Source organism: Helianthus annuus, chromosome 3, assembly GCF_002127325.2.
Source record: "Helianthus annuus cultivar XRQ/B chromosome 3, HanXRQr2.0-SUNRISE, whole genome shotgun sequence".
Classification (NCBI taxonomy): Eukaryota; Viridiplantae; Streptophyta; class Magnoliopsida; order Asterales; family Asteraceae; genus Helianthus; species Helianthus annuus.
Window position 1 is genome coordinate 149,256,037 of NC_035435.2, and position 20,615 is coordinate 149,276,651.

General features: G+C 38.2%; 1 protein-coding gene across 2 annotated transcripts; it reads right to left on the minus strand.

The window, feature by feature from the left end:
• Positions 1-9,883: 9,883 nt before the first annotated feature.
• LOC110930037 (protein root UVB sensitive 1, chloroplastic) lies at positions 9,884-20,180 on the minus strand. Of its 2 annotated transcripts, XM_022173251.2 has the most exons (7): positions 19,392-20,176; positions 18,160-18,435; positions 17,410-17,466; positions 17,084-17,282; positions 16,793-16,908; positions 10,411-10,587; positions 9,884-10,333 (listed from the first exon to the last, which is right to left on the minus strand). In XM_022173251.2, exons 1-7 carry the CDS (start codon positions 20,073-20,075, stop codon positions 10,070-10,072), a joined length of 1,773 nt encoding a protein of 590 aa, XP_022028943.1. In that variant the 5' UTR covers positions 20,076-20,176; the 3' UTR covers positions 9,884-10,069. The 2 variants fall into 2 exon arrangements, with proteins under 2 accessions (XP_022028943.1, XP_022028944.1); XM_022173252.2 differs by lacking the exons at positions 9,884-10,333; positions 10,411-10,587 and adding an exon at positions 12,757-13,353 and having other exon boundaries at positions 19,392-20,180.
• Positions 20,181-20,615: the final 435 nt, after the last annotated feature.

The window sequence follows — 20,615 nt, forward strand, 5'->3', positions numbered from 1 at the left end:
CGTGAACCATGTCGTGTTGTCAAATTTCTGTGCAGTTTGTTTTCTGCTTTTCGATAAAAACAAAAACACAAAAATATGTTTTTCTTTTTAGGGGGAGAAATTCGCAGAAAAATACAAAAACATGATAAAATTCAAAAATCCAAAAACATTAGAAAACCTCAAAAAGAGTTTGTGTATAATAGGGGAAATGATAGTACATCAGCTAGACGGACACAGTACGCTAAAGAAATGTAACGTTTAAAATGCAATTAAGCAGTCTTGCTAAAGATGTGCCGATAGGTTTTTGCAAAATTAGTAGATCAGTTTGGGATATAAACCTAAAATTTACTTGCGTTTACGTGGGGAACACCTCCAGGATATATGGGTAACCCCCGAAATCTCGTTTGAAAGGTCCCTTATTCTGGGATACCAGGTCTTTATGCTTAGTGATATCTGGGGTATTATCCCGGGACTTCTGCTGTATGGAAATACTGACCTAGTCCCCGGATAAAACTTTACGCATATGCTTTACTTGTAAAGCCTCCCCTCAGCATAAAAAATGATTAAACATTGCAAAATGATAATCATGTGCTGTTGTAAAGAAGATCCCCAAAGGGGACCCACCAAAGTCGAAGCCGTCATCTCTCTGCGTATACGGAAGTATTGACCTGAGCTCTCACGGCCCTCGCAATTCACCCCATTACAGATATCATCTAGGTATACTCACCTGTAAGACTGAATATTGGGATCTGGATACGGGAATATATACTGAAGTGGGACACATGTAGAGGTTTAAGTCTTAAGACATTAATTCCGTATCCCGGACAGATTGAAAGTTCTGTGAGAATTTAAGAGGATCAGTATATCGGCAATCTACGCGAATTGTTTAAGGCTTGGTATGAAATAGTAGCTTAACGGTGCTTGTGTCTTGTCAAATGCTGATATGATCCCCTAACACGCTCACAAAAAGATTGTGTGTACATATTTCAGTTTATCTTGCTAAAAATCCAAAAAGATTTTATTTGTTCATCTTATTTTCGACAACCGACATTGGGAATCAGAAGATCAAAGCCTTGTGCAGATCATGTCTGTTTGATGAGGGTTGGGTAAGCAGGAGATACCTAAACTGTGATTGGTACATGTGTTGAAAAAGTGTTTGAAAGCTCAAAATGTTCGAAAGTTCATTAATTTGAACTGTTTTCATATCTAAACATCAGCGTACTTCATAATCTGGTCAGCCAAGGTCATTAACTTGGACTTGGTAGGCCAAACATATGACCAAGGTCATTAACTTGGACTTGGTTAACTGCGTGTGTCGGTGATCAACCAGAAATTGCTTAAAAGTTAAATTTTTGAAAAATAATTTTCTGATTTCGCTCCTAAACACACTAAAAGCTGATTTCGCTTCTAATTGCACTTAAAACTGATTTCGCTCATAGCTGTTTCTTAGCTGATTCCGCTCATAGCATCTAAGTGATTTCGAGCGGAATCAGACCAGCTATATAAGCCATCTGATTTCGCTCCTACCGTCACTTGTCTGATTTCGCCCCAACCCATTTCTCTCTCAGCGACTTAGAGCGAAACCCCCAATCTATCGTTTTCTAAACGAATTGCTGCCCAAATCTTGTCAAATCTTGTGTTTATTGTTAGAAATCACAACGATTCAACATAGGCAAGGTAAATTGTGAACTGATTTAACCGAAATCATGTCTATTCTGGATTGTCGGCATCTGTGATGAACGAAACCTAGATTTAGGGCCTTTATCTGTTAAATCTAAACTTGAAATCAATCATATGTTGTCGGATTGTGATGTAGTTTATGATTTGAGTTTTGATTGTTCAAGATTTAGGGTTGTTTCATGATTGACGATGAACTGATTGTGAATTCTTAGATCAAGGTTGTTTGAAAGGGCAAAAATTAAATCAAAACATAACCCTATTGTCGGAATCATCAGTTTAACAAGTTAACATAATCAATTTAATCATCCAACAAGTTTTGAATGTTGTCTGTGATTTCGCCCCAAACTGATGGATAGGTGATTCCGCTCCTAAGCAAAATATCTGATTTCACTTCTAAGTCACCTAATGTGATTCCGTTCCTAAATGTCAACCTGATTTCGCTCCTAATTCAACTTAGTGATTTCGCTCCTATATGTTAATCTGATTTCGCTCCTAGTGTACTTAGTTGATTTCGCTTGTAGGTGCATAATGTTGAGATTTTTCAAAGTGTTTGATTCATGATTATGTTTTGATGTTATGCAGGGTTCAAGTGTGATATTTGATCCACTTCACAACAGCTGTTGTGACTTGGATATGGAGAAAAATACAGAGTTGGCAAAGTTCAGTAGTATCTTGGAGTTCATGGGTAGAATCCCTATTCAAAAGGCTTTGACTGATCAACGTCCATTGTACAAGTCACATATTAAGCGTTTCTGGAAGCATTCAAAGTATGATGAAGAAAACAAAGCAATTCATTCGATTATTGAGGCACTTATTCGTGAGGTTGTAAATTTTCCGGACGATGCAGAGTCGCCAACAAAGTTTCCAGAACGGGTGGTAAAGGGCTGTATGCTCAGGATGGGTTATCAAGGTGCATTGAATGTTGGAAACTATTTGAAATCAAAATTCTAGAAACCCTACAAGTTTCTTATTCATTGTATTTTGATGTCACTTAGCCATACCAAGGGAAGTTACGATACAATGCGCGATTATCAGATGAACATGGTCACTGCATTGGTGTTGAACAAGAAATATAATTTCTCGCATATTGTCTTTCATTATATGGCCGAGAATATTACTACAAAGAGTCGGACTTGGTGTTATCCAAGGTTTGTGCAGATCATGATCGATCATGCATATCCAGAGATTGAACGTGATTTGAAGGATGATTTGTTAGTACAGTCACACATGAGCAACGATTCTCTAAAGCAGCTTGCGAGATATCACCCAAACCATCCAGAACCAAAAGTAGTAGCTGAGTTCTTCGGATTTATTAAGGATGCAAACTACGTTGATCCTGATCCAGTTGATCATCAAAACTGGAGAAACGAAGAAGAAATGAAGGAAGCAGCTTATGCTGAAGAGCTAAAAACTCTTAAGGAGTTCAAAACTACCCGAAATGACTGGTTTGTCAAAGAAACGAGAAGGAGAGGCAGGAAGGTTACCCCTAAATCACAAGAGGGTGAGGGGTCTTCATCACAACCAAAGAAAAAGCAAAAGAAAGTGACAAAGACGTTATTGGTTGATGAACCTGAGGTAGATGAGCCGGTTGTTACTGCGGAAGAAGATCCGTATGCTGGTATTGATCAAGTGATGCTTAACGTTGATGATTTAGTGTCTGATCAAGCAGTTAATGTGGAAGCTGAAAAAGAGAAGGTTATTGATGATATCGAAGGTTATGATGTTGATAAAGATACTACAAGCTCTTCGAGTTTTTCAGATGATGAAGTAGATGAGACTGAACGTCTAAGAAGAATTAAAGAGGCTACAGAAAAAGAGAAACAATTACGGAAGATGAAGAGACAGGAGAAAGATGATGCTGCTTATGTTCCATCTCCTGAGCACGTTTCTGAATCTCAATCACCTTCAAGCGGCAAAAAGAAAGCAGATGCAAAGAAAAGGATTGTATCTCCAAAAATCAAGAAAGTTACTACAAAGATTACAAAGCCCAAGATTGTCTTGAAGAAGAAGCCAGCCAAAGAAACCAGTAAACAATCAACTCCACCACCTGAACCTACACCAGTACAATCTCCACCACATCAATCACCTCCACGACAACCAACACCACCCAGACAGCCTTCACCACCAAAACAGCCTTCACCACCAAAACAACCATCACCACTACATCTTTCACCACTACATCTCTCACCACCACAACAACAAACCTTGCTTACATCTCAAGAGATATTTCAAACACCACCACTCACTCAAATTCAACTAACTCCTGGTTCTTCTGGGCACAGAGGTCTTCACATTCCTCCAGATAATCTTGAAGATATTGGAGATTTTGGCTTTGCAAATGATGAACAAGTTAAGAAGTTAGAGAAGAAGATGGATGAAGTGTTGAATGAAAACAAAGTTATTGCAGCAGAAAGCAAGAAAGTTGCTGAACGTGAAAAGATTCTCGAAATGCGCGTGAAGAAATTAGAGTCTGATAACAAAGCCTTGTTAAAGAAGATTGATACTGATCAGACTAAGATTGATTTCCTGAAGGTGCGAGTGGCTGAACTTGAAGAAGAAAAGGCTCGCAGAGATGAGCAGAACAAGTATTTCGAGATGAAAAACAAAGAGCTTGAGGCTGCAAAAGCATTAAAAGAGCATGCTTTCTACATGTTGAACAAAGTTGTTGAGAATATGCTTGGAACGTCAATTGAACAAAGATACGAAGAGATACAAGTTGAAGAGCTTAGGGCAAAACGCCAAGCTGAGATTGACGAACAGATGAAAGATAAGGGTAAGGGTGCTGAAAGCAGTGTGGCAGCTGTTGAGAGATCAATTGTTCCATCTTTAGTAATTGAAAATCCAGTACCAATATCTTCCGTGTCGGCACTTTTTGAAGAACCTGTAACTTTAGAAGATCTTACTACTGATGACGATGAGGAAGATGATGAGGAGGATGACGACGAAGAGGGTGATGAGGAAAAGGGTGATGATGAAGAAGATGACGATGATGAGAAAGTTTTTTCGGCTAGCAGTCATAGTTCTGATAATGACGATGACGATGCTCAAGGTGGTATGGGAATTAAAGTAACTGAAGCTTCCAGTGAAAGAACTGTTGATGATTTTCTGAATGATTCTGTAAATGAAGAGACAGGGGGAGCTAAAGGAAAGGGGGAGTCTGGTGATGCTCAAAATGTTGAACATGTTGAGAAGCTAATTTTGAGATTGGATACTTACATGGAAGAAGGTGAACACTTTCATACGTATACATTGGAAAAGATTAAAGAAATGACGCGTATGGTTGATCCTGATTTCAAGTTTGATTTTGAGGATGAATTAAATGCATTCGACATCAACCACCAACCAGAATACGAGTATAAGTATGTTGAGGATGCTGACATGTATGACAGGGTTGAGGTTGAGGATTGCACAGATGATGAGAGTGTTAGTGAAGATACTTCTCAGTATCCTACGCTGATGGAGTTCTTTACTGAAGAGAATAGAGATGAGTTGAGAAGAAAGGTCGCTGAGATCTTAAAAGATAAAAATTTCGATGGTACTCCGAAGGATATGCAAAAAGAAGAACGGCAGAAATGGTTTAAAGACAGTCACGAGAGAAAATTCAAAAGGCCGTTGAAGTTCTATCAGAGGGATCGAAGCATTTCACATGGTGACATCATTAGCTGGGGTTTCCTGCCTCATGTTAATGCATATGCGATCAGAAGGGAGTTTGGAGTGCAATACTTTGAACGTTTATATGACATAATGTCATTACCATGGTGGGATGTGGAGGAGCTGTCGAAAGTAAGAACTTTAGGGTATCCTGTTCACAAGAATGATGTTCCAATGTGGGGATACATAAAGTTTGAATCGTTGAAAGAGTTTAGACACTGGAAGCCGCATTATCCAAAGAGAGTGCGAAGGGTAGATCCGGTAACAGGGGTTGAAGAAACTATCCTTAATGTTAAAAGGCCGAAGACGATGAAAAATATACCAGTGCCAAAGATGGAGCAGGATTTCTATAAAGGCTTTTTGGGCTGGGTATACAGTTACATCTCGACTGAGGCTGTCATTACTTATCGTGCTGGTAGTGAGATAAGAGAAATACATGTTTATGACCCGATGTGGTTAGTGAACTGCTCAACGAAAGATATTGAATATTTATTCATTAACAAGATTCACTATCAGGCTGAAGATAAAGAACAGGCGATGCAGTTTCAAAGAGTTGCTACTCTTTGCTTTCAGAAAGGCATTAACTCTGAAAGTAAATGGAAGTCTACTTGGTGGTCGCTCGAGGAGAAAGAAAAGAGGAAAGTTGATCGTGAACGTAAAAAGCTTGAAGAGAACAGAGGAAAATGGATGAATATTCAAGCTGAGGAAGAAAAGAAACGGAAGAAAGATAATGACAGGCTGAGGAACTTGCTTAGGAAGAAGCCAAAGCCTAGAGAAGAAACGTTCAAGTCACTCTGAAGACCCGAAGACAAGACTGAAGACTGCGGCTGTATCCAAGGGGGAGTTTGTTGGTGCACGAATGTCTAAAGCCTGCGTCTTAGTCTTAGTTAAGCTTGTATAGGGTCTAGGGGTCAGAAGTGTTAATTATGTATAATATAGGGGCTATTTGTAAAGTTGTGTTGTAATGTTCTGATTTCGCCCCAAATGACATTTTGTCATTTGGAGCGAAATCACCCCCCTATATATAGTTGTGATGTTTTCTCATTTTGCATCTGAATGTTGACCGTGTAGCCGAACTGCTGCCGAATTTTTCTGAGAAAGATTAATGAGAAAACGTGTTTAAAGTAATCTGCATTCTGTTTCTACTCCATTCTGCTTTGATTCAAGCTGTTTGTGTATTTCCGCTGCATAAACAGTGGTGTTTAGCTCAGATTGACTCAATTGATCGTCAATAACGATCCTACAATTGGTATCAGAGCAAGTTATGAGCTAGAATACCATAATCAAAGCTTTTTTACTACACTTTTTGAAGAAAAGAGGAAAACGAAAAGAGGAAAGCTGATCGTGAACGTAAAAAGCTTGAATAGAACAGAGGAAAATGGATGAATATTCAAGCTGAGGAAGAAAATAAACGGAAGAAAGACAATGACAGGCTAAGAAACTTGCTTAGGAAGAAGCCAAAGCCTAGAGAAGAAACGTTCAAGTCACTCTGAAGACCCGAAGACAAGACTGAAGACTGCGGCTGTATCCAAGGGGGAGTTTGTTGGTGCACGAATGTCTAAAGCCTGCGTCTTAGTCTTAGTTAAGCTTGTATAGGGTCTAGGGGTCAGAAGTGTTAATTATGTATAGTATAGGGGGCTGTTTGTAAAGTAGTGTTGTAATGTTCTGATTTCGCCCCAAATGACATTGTGTCATTTGGAGCGAAATCACCCCTATATATATAGTTGTGATGTTTTCTCATTTTGCATCTGAATGTCGACCGTGTGGCCGAACTGCTGCCGAATTTTTCTGAGAAAGATTAATGAGAAAACGTGTTTAAAGTAATCTGCATTCTGTTTCTACTCCATTCTACTTTGATTCAAGCTGTTTGTGTATTTCTGCTGCATAAACAGTGGTGTTTAGCTCAGATTGACTCAATTGATCGTCAATAACGATCCTACACAAACACACCGCCCCACCACCTCCCTGGGCATGTTTGGCTGGAATTGTTGTTTTGGCGTTATTTAAATCACGCTATGGGGGCATTGTTTTGGCCAATCACATCTGTCTTTTTTAGGTTGGACCAATACCTTTTTTTTGTTAGTTTATTTTATTTTATTTAATTGTTTACACCCTTTTAACATAATGCCCACATCTCCACTACACCAATTTTATAAAAACGCTCAATAATGCCCCTTGCTGTCTGTACTGTCACATGGCGGAAAACGCCCAAGGGTGGGGGCATTATTCACCCTTACCACTACGCATGGTCTTAGAGGATTCACATTCATGCCATCAAATTATGTGTGTAGAGTTTTTATAATATAAAGAGTATAAAAAGTGGCTGTGGATGGAGGAGAGAGAAAATGTTACTGTTTATCTTTATATTTGGGGGACACTCTTCACCCCCTATAATTTTTTAATTTATTTTGAAAGTGGTTGTGAGTGGAGGAGAGATGAAAGGTAATGATAAAAGTATAAAAATATTACTTAATTGAAAAGGAGAGAGAATATGTAGTGTTTTTTAGTGCAATTTAGGCTGAAAATATGATGAATTGATGTGAATGCTTTTAGAGCATTCACATTCATCCCATTATATTTTCACCCTAAATTACACTAAAAAACACTATATTTTCTCTCTTCTTTGCAATTAAATAATATTTTTTTATACATTTATCATTACTTGTTTCTCTTTCCTCCACTTACAACCACTTTCAAAATATATAAAAAAAATTATTGGGGGTGAACAGTTTCCCCCTAAATATACAGATTAACAGTAACATTTTCTCTCTACTCCACTCACAATCACTTTTTATACTTTTTATATTTTAAAAACACCACACACAAAATTTGATGTCATGGATCTGAATGCTCTTACACTAGATTTCGATATCCTTTACCTTCAAAAAATACATCAAACATATTTATGTTTTCAAACTTTTGCTTGTTATGTCATTTAGCTCTAACTAAGTTGACCCAACATGAAGATATGTTGGTCATTACTAAAATAAATAGTAAATTACAAGTGTTGTCCTTTATCTTTATACATAATTTCAGACGGTGTCCTTTGTCTTTAGAATTGGTGAGTTTTATACTTTATGTTTCAAATTGTTGCATGTCCTCTAAGATTTGAATATTCATTTCACTCTGACCATCAGTTTAGGGATGATATGTTGTACTCATATCTAAGCGTGTCCCCAATGCCTTTTGTAGTGTTCGCTGGAATCTGGATGTGAAGCGAATATCTCTATCGGATATGATTGAAATTGGTATTCCATGCCTTGCCATTATTTCATTTACATACTACTTTACTAGCTTCTTCATTTTATAACCTTCTCGTATGGGTAGAAAATGTGCCAATTTGGTTAATCTATCGAAAATCACTTAGATACATATCACCTACTTGTTAATTAAAATTTTCTACTTTCATAGACTATCACATAAGTACACAAAGAATGATGTGAAGTTTAAAAACTATCAACGTGTACAAAACATTAAACCACAATCACTTTGTTTATATATACAGTTAAACTGTAAAATATAATATTGCTTAACGTACGAGCGTACGCTGTGATATTACGCACGTTGTAAAATTCAAAACCCTAATCACGCATGTTGAAAAACCATAATCACGCATGTTATACTTAGCTAATGAAGCATGTTATAATTATGTAATGAAGCATGTTATGGTTTTCAACATGCTTGATTATTTCTTTTCAACATGCGTGATTATGGTTTTCAACATGCGTGATTAGGGTTTTGAGTTTTACAACGTGCGTAATTTCACATCGTACGCTCATACGTTAAGGAATATTGTACGTTAACCGGACTCTATATATATATACCACATACATGCATATACTTATTCTTTTTCTAATTTTCACAACTTTGATCCAATAAAAAAAAAACCCAAACATCTAATAATCGGTTTTCAAAAATAAGTTAATGGATCTTTATATAAACACACACATGAACATATGCATAGTTTGGCTTGATTCTTTGAGTTCTATTATTATAGATGATTCACCCATGATTGCAGATTACTAAGGGGATTAGAAATAGTGGATTTTGAGTTAATTGATTGAAAGAACATTAAAATGTTACACATTATTCAGAGAACTGTTATTAACCGTTACACATTAATTGATTGAAAGAACATTAAAAGGCATTAACCGTTACACATTATTCAGAGAAGTGTTATTAACCGTTACACATTAATTGATTGAAAGAACATTAAAAGGCATTAACCATTACACGTTATTCAGAGAAGCGTTATGATGCTGCTACGGCGAAAAATGCTCCTTAGGAGGCATTAACCATTACGGATAGTCTAACACATGAAAACATTGCTTTTAAATAAAAGCTTAACAACATACCATGTTCATTGTATTTTAAAAAAGTTTGATTACATCGTGTGAAAGCTTGTTTACATACCCAATTCATTGTGTTCTAACATTGCGTTTTAGTAAAATATTGATTACATAATGTTTTTAGCATTGTGTTTTATAAAACACAATCAAATGGAATGATGTTAGGAAAAAAAATTTATAAGAAAATATATTTTTATCTACACATTAATTTGGTTTTGCTAAGATATCAAAAAAATAATAAATAACAAAATCAGTTTCAAAACGCAAACCCAAACACACCCTCGAGCAAGAAGTTAAAGGCGCATCGTTCACAAGTTCACGACATTAATACTAACAAAAACCTTTTCCTACTTCCACTATTCCTGTAAACCAAAAATTATCTTTTTCTATGGCATATTTTAGACATTTGATCAATAGTCGGGTCGAATTCTATGAGGTAAAGGCCTAGCTACAAGACTATCAGTAACCCAACCTGCAAGTTCACCATCATGTTTAGCATGATTAAATTCCCTTTCTACATATTCTAAAGATATTTGCAACATTCCTCCAGGTCCGCAATCATCATATATGCTTACGGGCTTTAACCCGACATTTTTCTCCAACCAGTACAGGTAACTCACATGGAACATCGATTTGAGCATATCTTGCGGTGAACATGTATCTTTCAATATCACCTGTTTAGTTTTTATAAATTATCGCTAAAAGTGAAACAAAAAGTAAAGAAAATGAGTAATAATTTGAATTTACTTACACAAAATTTGCCATTTTGCTCTGTTAGAATGTAGCCTTGGTTTTTGTACAAATCAAGTAATGCATGGGCGTCTGTTTTGGTTTTGACAATTTCAGAGAGCTTTGACCCGAGCTCCAGACGTTGACCAATGATAGCAGCGGCTTCTTTAGCTTCGGGTGAGAGTAATTTATGCTCTGCCTGGAAAAGACAAGATAAAAAACAATCTTTTTTGTCTGAAACGGGCCGGATTTTGGGTAAGTTGACCCATAAACTGTCGATGTTCTTTATTAATCATAATTACAAAAACAATATTATCACAATAATAAATTAAATCTTAAAATAAAGTGACTTAGGGGGCTGTAACATGTACAGCATTTAACACATAATTCGCACAACTTTCAACTCGTTTGACCCGTATCCCCTTGACCTGATTGAGAGAGGGCAATCCAAATCGACCCACTAGCCAAGGTTTAAAAAAAACGGAAACGAGTTCGAGGCGTTTTCCCTTCGCCTCACGAGGCGGTATTTATAAATAAATATAAAAATTATATATGTTATAAAAAAGAGTTAACTGCCATTTTCGTCCCTGTGGTTTGGTCACTTTGGCCATTTCAGTCCATTTTTCAAAAATGCGCCATTTTCCTCCCCGACGTTCTGGAAAGGTGCCATTTCAGTCCAAAAATCATAACCCAGTTAAGTCAGTTAGTAAATAAGGACTGATTGTGTAAATTTGTAACATAAAGGACTGATTATGTAAATTTGTAACAGCACCACCACTAGCCCTGCCACCACCACCACTCCGCTGCCACCACCACCACCACCGCCACCACAGCCACCACCGCCACCACAGCCACTGCCACCACCGCCGCCACCACAGCCACACCGCCACCACAGCCACACTGCCACCACAGCCACTGCCACCACCGCCACCACCGCAACTACAGCCACTGTTATCATCATCATCGATCATCATCGACCTTCATCATCATCGCGATCTTCATCATCATCAGACCTTTATCACCAATTCTCCTCTTAATCGTTTTATACATTTTCTGAAACGTTTACGTGCAAAACGAAATGGGTATTTGGATTAGTTTTAGTGATGCAGTGGGTGTTGAATATGTTTTGATGATGCTAAGGTATTGAATATTGATAACAGCAATATTATGCCGTCGGTTCGGCGTTTTTCCAGAGTCGATACTTTCGAGCTGAAGGTTCAGATCGAAAAGAGGCTCGGTTCACAAAAGGCTGAGAAGTACTTCAATCTAGTCATCAGGTATTTAAATCTTAAGCTCGGGAAATCAGAGTTTGATAAGCTTTGTATCGGTTTAATAGGTCGGGAAAATGTTCGTCTTCACAATGAACTGATCATAGCTATTGTGAAAAATGCTGCTCTTTCGAAAATACCTCCTCAGAAACGTGCGAAGAGTGATGGTCCTTTGCCTTTAAAGGTCCCTAACGGGACCCATCCGGTGACTGATCTACAGTCTCTATGTGCGTTTCCTCGGTCCCCTAGAAAAGTACGTACACCAAATCTTCGTGAAAGAAAGTTTAAAGACCGAACGGTTCCTTTTCCCCAACATTTGGTAACGACAAAAGTTCAACAACAACAACAAAGTGCTACTGAGTTGTTTTCTTTAGGTAGCAAACCGCCACTTGAAGTTAATTCAGTTGAAGATGGGGAAGAAGTTGAGCAGGATGCAATAAGTCCCGGTGTTTATAGTAGAAACCCTGTTAGTGCGCCATTTGGCATCACCATCCACTCACAAGAAAAACGAAAATTATGCATTAATGGTCTAGGTTCTGCATACTGTACTGAGACTTGCCATTACAGTGGTCATTTGCATGCTGCAAATTCTTTAAAGAACAGGTTGAACCACAATTTGCGAGTTGAAGGTTTAGATGTCTCTAGGGATTGTGTTAACTTATTGAATAACGGGTTGGACTGTTTTTTAGAAAGTGTTCTAAAACCGAGTCTGGAGTTAGCCCGCTCAAGATCTTCACAAAGGTGGTGGCGGTGGTGGCAGTGGCTGTGGTGGCAGTGTAGCTGTGGTGGCGGTGTGGCTGTGGTGGCGGTGGTGGTGGTGGTGGCAGTGGCTGTGGTGGCGGTGGTGGTGGTGGTGGCAGCGGAGTGGTGGTGGTGGCAGGGCTAGTGGTGGTGGTGTTACAAATTTACACAATCAGTCCTTTATGTTACAAATTTACACAATCAGTCCTTATTTACTAACTGACTTAACTGGGTTATGATTTTTGGACTGAAATGGCACCTTTCCAGAACGTCGGGGAGGAAAATGGCGCATTTTTGAAAAATGGACTGAAATGGCCAAAGTGACCAAACCACAGGGACGAAAATGGCAGTTAACTCTATAAAAAAATAAGTACTTAACATCAAAAAAAGAGTTTTCTCATCAAATTCAATAGTTAAAAACATAAAAAAGACACAAATAGTTTCTAATTAAACTCAAATAGCATAACAAACATCATCTTCACAATCTTCCTTAACCCAATCAGCATCATCCTCGTCAATCAAATGAACGGTTTTCCTTTTCTTAGATGAGGAACTTCCCCCGCCTCGCTCAATTGTCCCACCACCTCTATTTGTTCTAATAGCCTCCTCACTTTCCTCCTCATTTGCCGCGTGACCTTCAATTGCATCTTCATCATCTCTTTGGCGGGCTATCCACACATCATCAGACATGACATTTTCAACAAGTAAAGGATCATCATCTTCTTTTAAATTAGTTTTTTTTTTCATAAATTTCTGCTTCAACTTCCTATTGTACATGATGTAAACCAAGTTGTCCATCCTCTCGGTGGTCAATCGGTTTCGTCTCTTTGTATGGACATGATTGAGCGTTCTCCAATTACGTTCACAAGCTAAAGTCGAAAACGTAAGACCCAAAACCTTCATTGCAAAGGCCTTGAGTTCAGGGGTATCATCTCCATATTCGCCCCACCATAAAACTACAGTTGTTAAAAAAATAGAAAATTATTTAATTTAAACAAACTATAAGTCTATAATAACATAACTAGCAAATAATGTACTCTGGTGGACGTGTCTATAAGTTGCCAAAGAACTTCTATAACCGAATAATCCTTTCTTTATAAAGAAAGGGTTGTTCTTCAATCTTCATGTGGACTTCCGTGTCCTTAACGAGTCGTTCCATGACATCATAGAATCCTCTCTTAATCTCTGGATGCTGGGAAACATTGAGACTCAATCGATATTGCAGATTTAGATAGTAGGTAGCCGCATGCAAATCGCGATGCATTTGAAAGTCCCATTTTTCATCGATGATTTCCCATATCTCTTTGTAAGAAGCGAGGACATAATTCAAGTTATTTGCAATCTTTTCTTTGCACGTGTCCATGGCTCCATAGATAAATCCCATTGCGGGTGTTCGCTCCCCATCAACGATCCTCGAAACTTCAACTAGTGGACTTGTGGTTTGAATAGTATAGACCACACTAGACCTAAAAAAATCTTTCATCCATGATTATTTTCTTTACCTCTTTTCCATCGGCTTTCATAGCCCAAGCATAATGCTTCCATTCATTTGAAACAAACATTTGTTGCAAAGCATCTTTCGAATCATAAACACTTTGTATGGTCAAAAAAGCCATAGTGAATCTTGTGGCGGCCGGTCAAAGAAGATCTTTCCCAAGAATCTTTCGTGCTAAACTCAACACACATTGATGATTATAAATGAAATAGCTAACTTTTTTTGCTTTAAGCAAAGCATTTCTGCGTTGTGGCAATTCCCCAATTTTTTCAAGCATCAAATCGATGCAATGGGCGACAAATGGGGTTCAATACAATGTTTTTCTCTTCTTTATTAACATCTCTCCGGCCTTTTTATATGCACTTAGCATTGTCGGTCACCACTTGAACGACTATCTCTTCCCCGATTTCTTCAACCCCATATGAAGCAATTCGAAAATTTTTTGAGCGTTTTTAATGCAACCTGATGCATCAACCGTTTTCCAAAAAAAAACTATGCCATATTGATTGCTGACCAAAAAGTTGATTAGACTTGGGTTTCTCATGTCTGACCAACCATCTGATAACAACAAAACCCCGGTTGTCTTCCAAGTTGCTTTGAACTCATTTATCATTTCAGTGGTTGTGTTAACTTCCTCTTTAAGGATCCAAGTCCTTAACTCGTGCATCGTAAGGGGCTTCAATGCCAGTCCAAAGTTACCAACCGAACGTAGCATACTAGTAAATGAAGGACTAGTTGCTACGTAAAACGGGATTCCATTCTCGTAAAAGAATCTCCGGATATCCATACAAACTTGGTTCTGGTGCTCTTTAGCACTCACAGGTGTCAATTTTTCGGTCGGTTGTGATCCTCCTTCACTCACCACATGCACATGCCGATCCAATGGTCCTCCAACACCATGATCGGTAACTTGCTAACTTTGGACGAGCATTGAATCCCCCTACTATGCACGAGTTAAAGACTTGGATCCTTAAAGAAGAAGTTAACACAACCACCGAAATGTTGAATAAGATCAAAGCAACTTGGAAGACAATTGGGGTTTCATTGTTATCAGATGGTTGGTCAGACATGAGAAACCGAAGTCTAATCAACTTTTTGGTCAACAATCAATATGGCACAGTTTTTTGAAAACGGTTGATGCATCAGATTGCATTAAAGACGCGCAAAAAAATTTCAAATTGCTTGATGGGGTTGTTGAATAAATTGGAGAAGATAATGCATACAAAAAAGGCCGGGGAGATGTTAATGAAGAAGAGAAAAACATTGTATTGAACCCCATGTGCCGCCCATTGCATCGATCTGATGCTTGAAAAAATTGAGGAATTGCCACAACACAGAAGTGTTTTGCTTAAAGCAAAAAAAAGTTAGCTATTTCATAAATTCTTGGGAAAGATCTTCTTCAACCGGCCGCCACAAGATTCACCACAACTTTTTTAACCATACAAAGTCTTTATGATTTGAAAGATGTTTTGCAACAAATGTTTGTTTCAAATGAATGGAAGCATTGTGCTTGGTCTATGAAACCCAATGGAAAATTGGAAAAGAAAATAATCATGGATGAAAGATTTTTTGGCCTAGTGTGGTCTATATTATTCAAACCAAAAGCCCGCTAGTTGAATTTTTTAGGGTCGTTGATGGAGAACAAACACCCGCAATGGGATTTATCTATGGAGCCATGGACAAATGCAAAGAAAAGATTGCAAAGAACTTGAATAATGTCCTCGTTTCTTACAAAGAGATATGGGAAATCATCGATGAAAAATAAGACTTTCAAATGCATCGCGATTTGCATGTGGTTGCCTACTATCTAAATCCGCAATATCGATGGAGTCCTAATGTTTCCCAGCATTCAAAGATTAAGAGAGGATTGTATGATGTCATGGAACGACTCGTTAAGGACACGGAAATTTACATGAAGATTGAAGAACAACTCATTCTTTATAAAGAAAAGAAAGGATTATTCGGTTATAGAGGTTCTTTGGCAATTCATCAGACACGTCCACCAGGTAAATTATTTGCTAGTTATGTTATTATAGACTTATAGTTTGTATAAATTAAATAATTTACTATTTTTTTAACATATATAGTTTTATGGTGGGGCGAATATGAAGATGATACCCCAAAACTCAAGGCCTTTGCAACGAAGGTTTTGGGTCTTACGTGTTCGGCTTGAGCTTGTGAACATAATTGGAGTACGTTCAATCAGGTCCATACAAAGAGACGAAACCGGTTGACCACCAAGAGGATGGACAATTTGGTTTACATCATGTACAATAGGAAGTTGAAGCAGAAATTTATAAATAAAGACTAATTGAAAAGAAGATGATGATCCTTTACTTGTTAAAAATGTCATGTCTGGTGATGAGTGGATAGCCGACCAAAGAGATGATGATGAAGATGCAATTGAAGGTGACGCGGCAAATGAGGAGGAAAGTGACGAGGCCATTAGAACAACTTGAGGTGGTGGGGCAACTAAAACACGTAGAGGTGGTGGGACAATTGAGCGAGGCGGTGGAAGTTCCTCGTCTAAGAAAAGGAAAACCATTCATTTGATTGACAAGGATGACGTTGATGATGCAGATTGGGTTAAGGAAGTTTGTGAGGATGACGAAGATGATGTTTGTTATGCTATTTGAGTTTAATTAGAAACTATTTGTCTTTTTTATGTTTTTAACTATTGAATCTGATGATTTTGATGAGAAACTCTTTTTTTAATGTTAAATATTTATTTTTTTTATAATATATATAATTTTTATATTTATTTATTAATACCGCCTCGGCCTTACGCCTCGACACTTACGCCACGTGAGGCGAAGGGAAAACGTCTCGAAACTCGTTTCCGTTTTCTAAAAACCTTGTATATCATATCATATATATGGCTATACATAAAAATGACTTACTTTGCTTGCTGGTTTAAGACTGAGAAGTGGTAGAGCAGGGAAAAAGGGCTCTTCATCATTGACCTCTTTGACCGAAGGAACAAGACCACTTAACAGATATTCACCAAAAACCAGACCTGTTTATCGACCATGAAGCACGAGTTCAGCTAACAAAATAACAAAATGGTGTGATTCTTAAAATATTACAGCTAAAGAAATAAAAGTATTTAGTATTTTTTGTGTCATGTAAAGGAACTTAGATTATGAACACGAAAAGACTAATTTAATAAAAATATATATATAAAAATTTACTTGCACGATAAGGATTCAAAGTCCTTAATTGAATGGATTGATAAGATTTGACATTGCAGAACATGTGGATCCAAGTGATCACACCAAATGACGCAAGAGCCAAAGGCGTAGAAGCTTGTATGCAATTAGCTAACGCTATTCCAACCACTATCCCGATTGATTTGCTCACCATTCCCTGAGCTTCACCTTTTGCTATTACCTGCCATTTTCAAAATTTTTATCGAGAATCACACAATAATAGTCATGTGCGTATGGAGATACAAATATTTTTTTTCTTTTTATTATTAAATGGTATATGGAAACAAGTGTAAGCAACAGGGTATTACCTCGGCAAAGTTCCTTTGAGCGGCAAAACCAGCATAAAAACAGCTCCTGGTTGCAGCCTGTAAATCAGAAATACACCACAGATTGATATAATCATAGGAACTAAAGATACGGTTAATTTCAAAGAAACGCATACATGCGCACACAAAAAGTAAGCTGCTACAGCAGAACACCATGCTCTGAATCAAGAGTAAAGTGCCATTTATGTCCCTGTGGTTTGTCCACTTTTGCCATTTCAGACCAAGTTTCAAAATTGTACCATTTTCCTCCCTGACATTCTCGAAACATGTCATTTCAGTAAAAAAAAAAAACTAACCCCAATTAAAAAACTCAGTTAGCTCAGGGGTAAAATGGTCATTTTACATAGTGGTTCGGAGTGGTTCCGGTTCGAGGGTTTTACATACCCTCCACCGTGTACTAACCTCCGAACCACCATGTAAAATGACCAGTTTGCCCCTGAGTTAACTGAGTTTTTTAATTGGGGTTAGTTTTTTGGACTGAAATGGCACGTTTCAAGAATGCCAGGGAGGAAAATGGTACAGTTTTGAAATTTGGCCTAGAATGGCAAAACTGGACAAAACACATGGACGTAAATGGCACTTAACTCTTGAATCAATAAAAATGAAATTGAACTCTTGTAACAGAAAACTTTGGTGATGCATAACTAATAAAGAAGCCGACATCATCATATAAGTTTTTGTCAGAAAATCAACTATTTTTCACCTAAAGTTTTAGATAAATTTAAAAAATACCTGGATAAGTGTAGCTGCAGATCGCCCCGCTCCAGCAGCGGCACCGATCGGGACAAAAAGATGGGGAAAAGCAGGAGTCAAGATTTCCATACCAAAAGCAGCGTTTTCCATAAAATCGGCAAATAATCTCCATCCTTTTGGATTCACGTCAAAATGCCGGCCGAATTTTGACAAAAAGATTTTGCTTAGATACCCGATTCCATCCTTGAGTACCCAATTTACAGCTGCAGCAGTTGGAATTGCCCCTTTTCCCAAACCAACCGCATATAGCAAAGACTGTATGAAACAAGAACAGTTAAATTTGCATTTAGACATATCCAATACACAGAGAGCCACAAATAAAATCAAACACGCATAACATCATAATCCTACAAAATGAAACTACACGACTTTCAACGATTATAACTAAGCATAACAATAGCCATTAAATCCATAAACTGTTTGACCTCAAATTCTTTCAAGAACTCAAAACGAATTAACAACATTTGATAGGGTGACGATATAAGTGTGCCTCTAGCTATTAGTTAAGGTGATCCTTTATAATTTGGAATTGATAATTAGTCTTTTTAGCCTCAAAATTCATATAGTTCCCCTTTCTGGAACAAGGGGATATCAGAAATCTTAACCAAAAGACTCTCACTTTAACCTAATAAAAGGCAAACCCAGTGCACGAGGCTCCTGCATGCGTGGGTCCAGGAGGGTGTCGGGCAGCATTCACAACCCTTCCACCAAATCTACCCTATAATTCCACTAAAAACAAATATATTTTCTCGCTCCTTTCAATTAAATAATATTTCTTTTATATCTTTATCATTACATTTTCTGTCCTCCACTCACAATCACTTTCAAAATATATTAAAAAAATTATAAAGGGTGAACAGTGTCTCCTCAAACATACAAATGAACAGTAACATTTTCTCCCTCTTCCCCTCACAACCACTTTTTATAATATAAAAACCTCACTCACAAAATTTGGTGGACGGAGTGTGAATGCTCTAATGTAGGCATCCTTACCCTGCATTTCTACAAGAGGATGTTCCCACAACTCGAACCCGTCCAGTCACATTGCGGCAAACATTACCGTTGCTCCAAGGTTCGCCCCTCTCACTTTAATCTAATGATTATCCAAATTGTAACAATCCCATTATCCAAGCACCCCTCCTAATGATTACAAATGCCAACACAACACAAAACAAACCCATAAACTCAAACAACCGAAAACCGAAACTTACTTGAGTAGCAAGAACACTACTAACTTGAGCAGCAACACCCTGCACCCCTCTCCAAAGAGAATACTCCATATAATCACTAGTCACACTCTCTGGAAACCCTTCAGGAAGCATCAACCGCATGAACAACTCTCTACACTGAACCCACATAGTCGGAACCACATTCCCAAACGACACCGTTTCAACGCCTTTACCACCCGACTGCAACGGCCACCAAACCCAACTCACAGACGGAACAACAAACATATCTGCCACATCATCAGCCACAAGTTTCGTCCTTTTTCCCCCTTTCACTTCCCACACAATCACTTCATCATCATCATCTGTACCCATTTCAGTTCCGGAATCAATCGCATAAGCCCCATAAGCAATTTGAGTTATTAGTATAAGAACTAAACAATAAAAAACACGTTTTCTATTGTTATTGTTGTCATTGTTGTTGTTATCGTCATCACCGCCGCCAGACCATGGGTCCCACCAGTTGCTTGAGCCACCACCGCCACCGTCACCGGAACTTGCGAGTGCGAGAGGGGAATAGGGTACGGTAGGGAGTAATTTGAGGTGGGTTTTGGGGAAATGTGAAGGGGGAGGTAGTGGTTTGAATGGATGGTGGTGGTGGGGTGAGATTCTGGGGGGTGTGAGGGTGGAGGGGTGGAGGAAAGTGGGGCGGAGGGAGAGGAGGAGCATCGGTGGGGTGGTGGTTGACGGTGGGCGGCGAGAGGAGGATGCTTTGGTTGCAGACGTCAAACTGATGCTGCCGAAAAGGGTGAGTATTTAAAAGATTTAAGAAGTCAGTTTTGGCTGTGGATGCGAAGTGAGGTGTAATATTTTATACTAAAATATATTTGTTATTATTATTTTTTTCAATGTATCCGGCTTGTAACGTTACCTGTGAAAACGTCTGGGGTACAGGGAAAACGACTAGGGCTCAGATATTTTCGACCCTGCATATTGGATGTTTTCAAGGGTAACGTCAGCCTAGACGATTTCCCCCACAAGCCGGCTACATAGACGTTGGCACTGAAAAAGTGTCACGTGTCAACATATTAATGGTCCAATTATAAGTCCCGCTAACATGGGAAATAGCTAAGGGGTTGTCTTTTCAACCACGTGTCGCCTTCTTCCTCGTATTTTTTTCGTGAAACGTGTATAGTTCAAACGTTTTTCATGTTTATTTTGGCATTTCCCACATGGTCAATGTTTATTGTGTATCAATTGTTAATAGCG

Excerpts from the sequence above, each read along its gene's own strand:
- LOC110930037 (XM_022173251.2), bottom strand. The coding sequence starts at position 20,075 with ATGCTCCTCCTCTCCCTCCGCCCCACTTTCCTCCACCCCTCCACCCTC. Across the intron at positions 17,283-17,409 it reads CTCAAAGGAACTTTGCCGAG|GTAATAGCAAAAGGTGAAGC; the intron begins GTAATACCCTGT and ends TGAAAATGGCAG. Across the intron at positions 10,588-16,792 it reads GTCTTAAACCAGCAAGCAAA|GCAGAGCATAAATTACTCTC; the intron begins GTAAGTCATTTT and ends TGTCTTTTCCAG.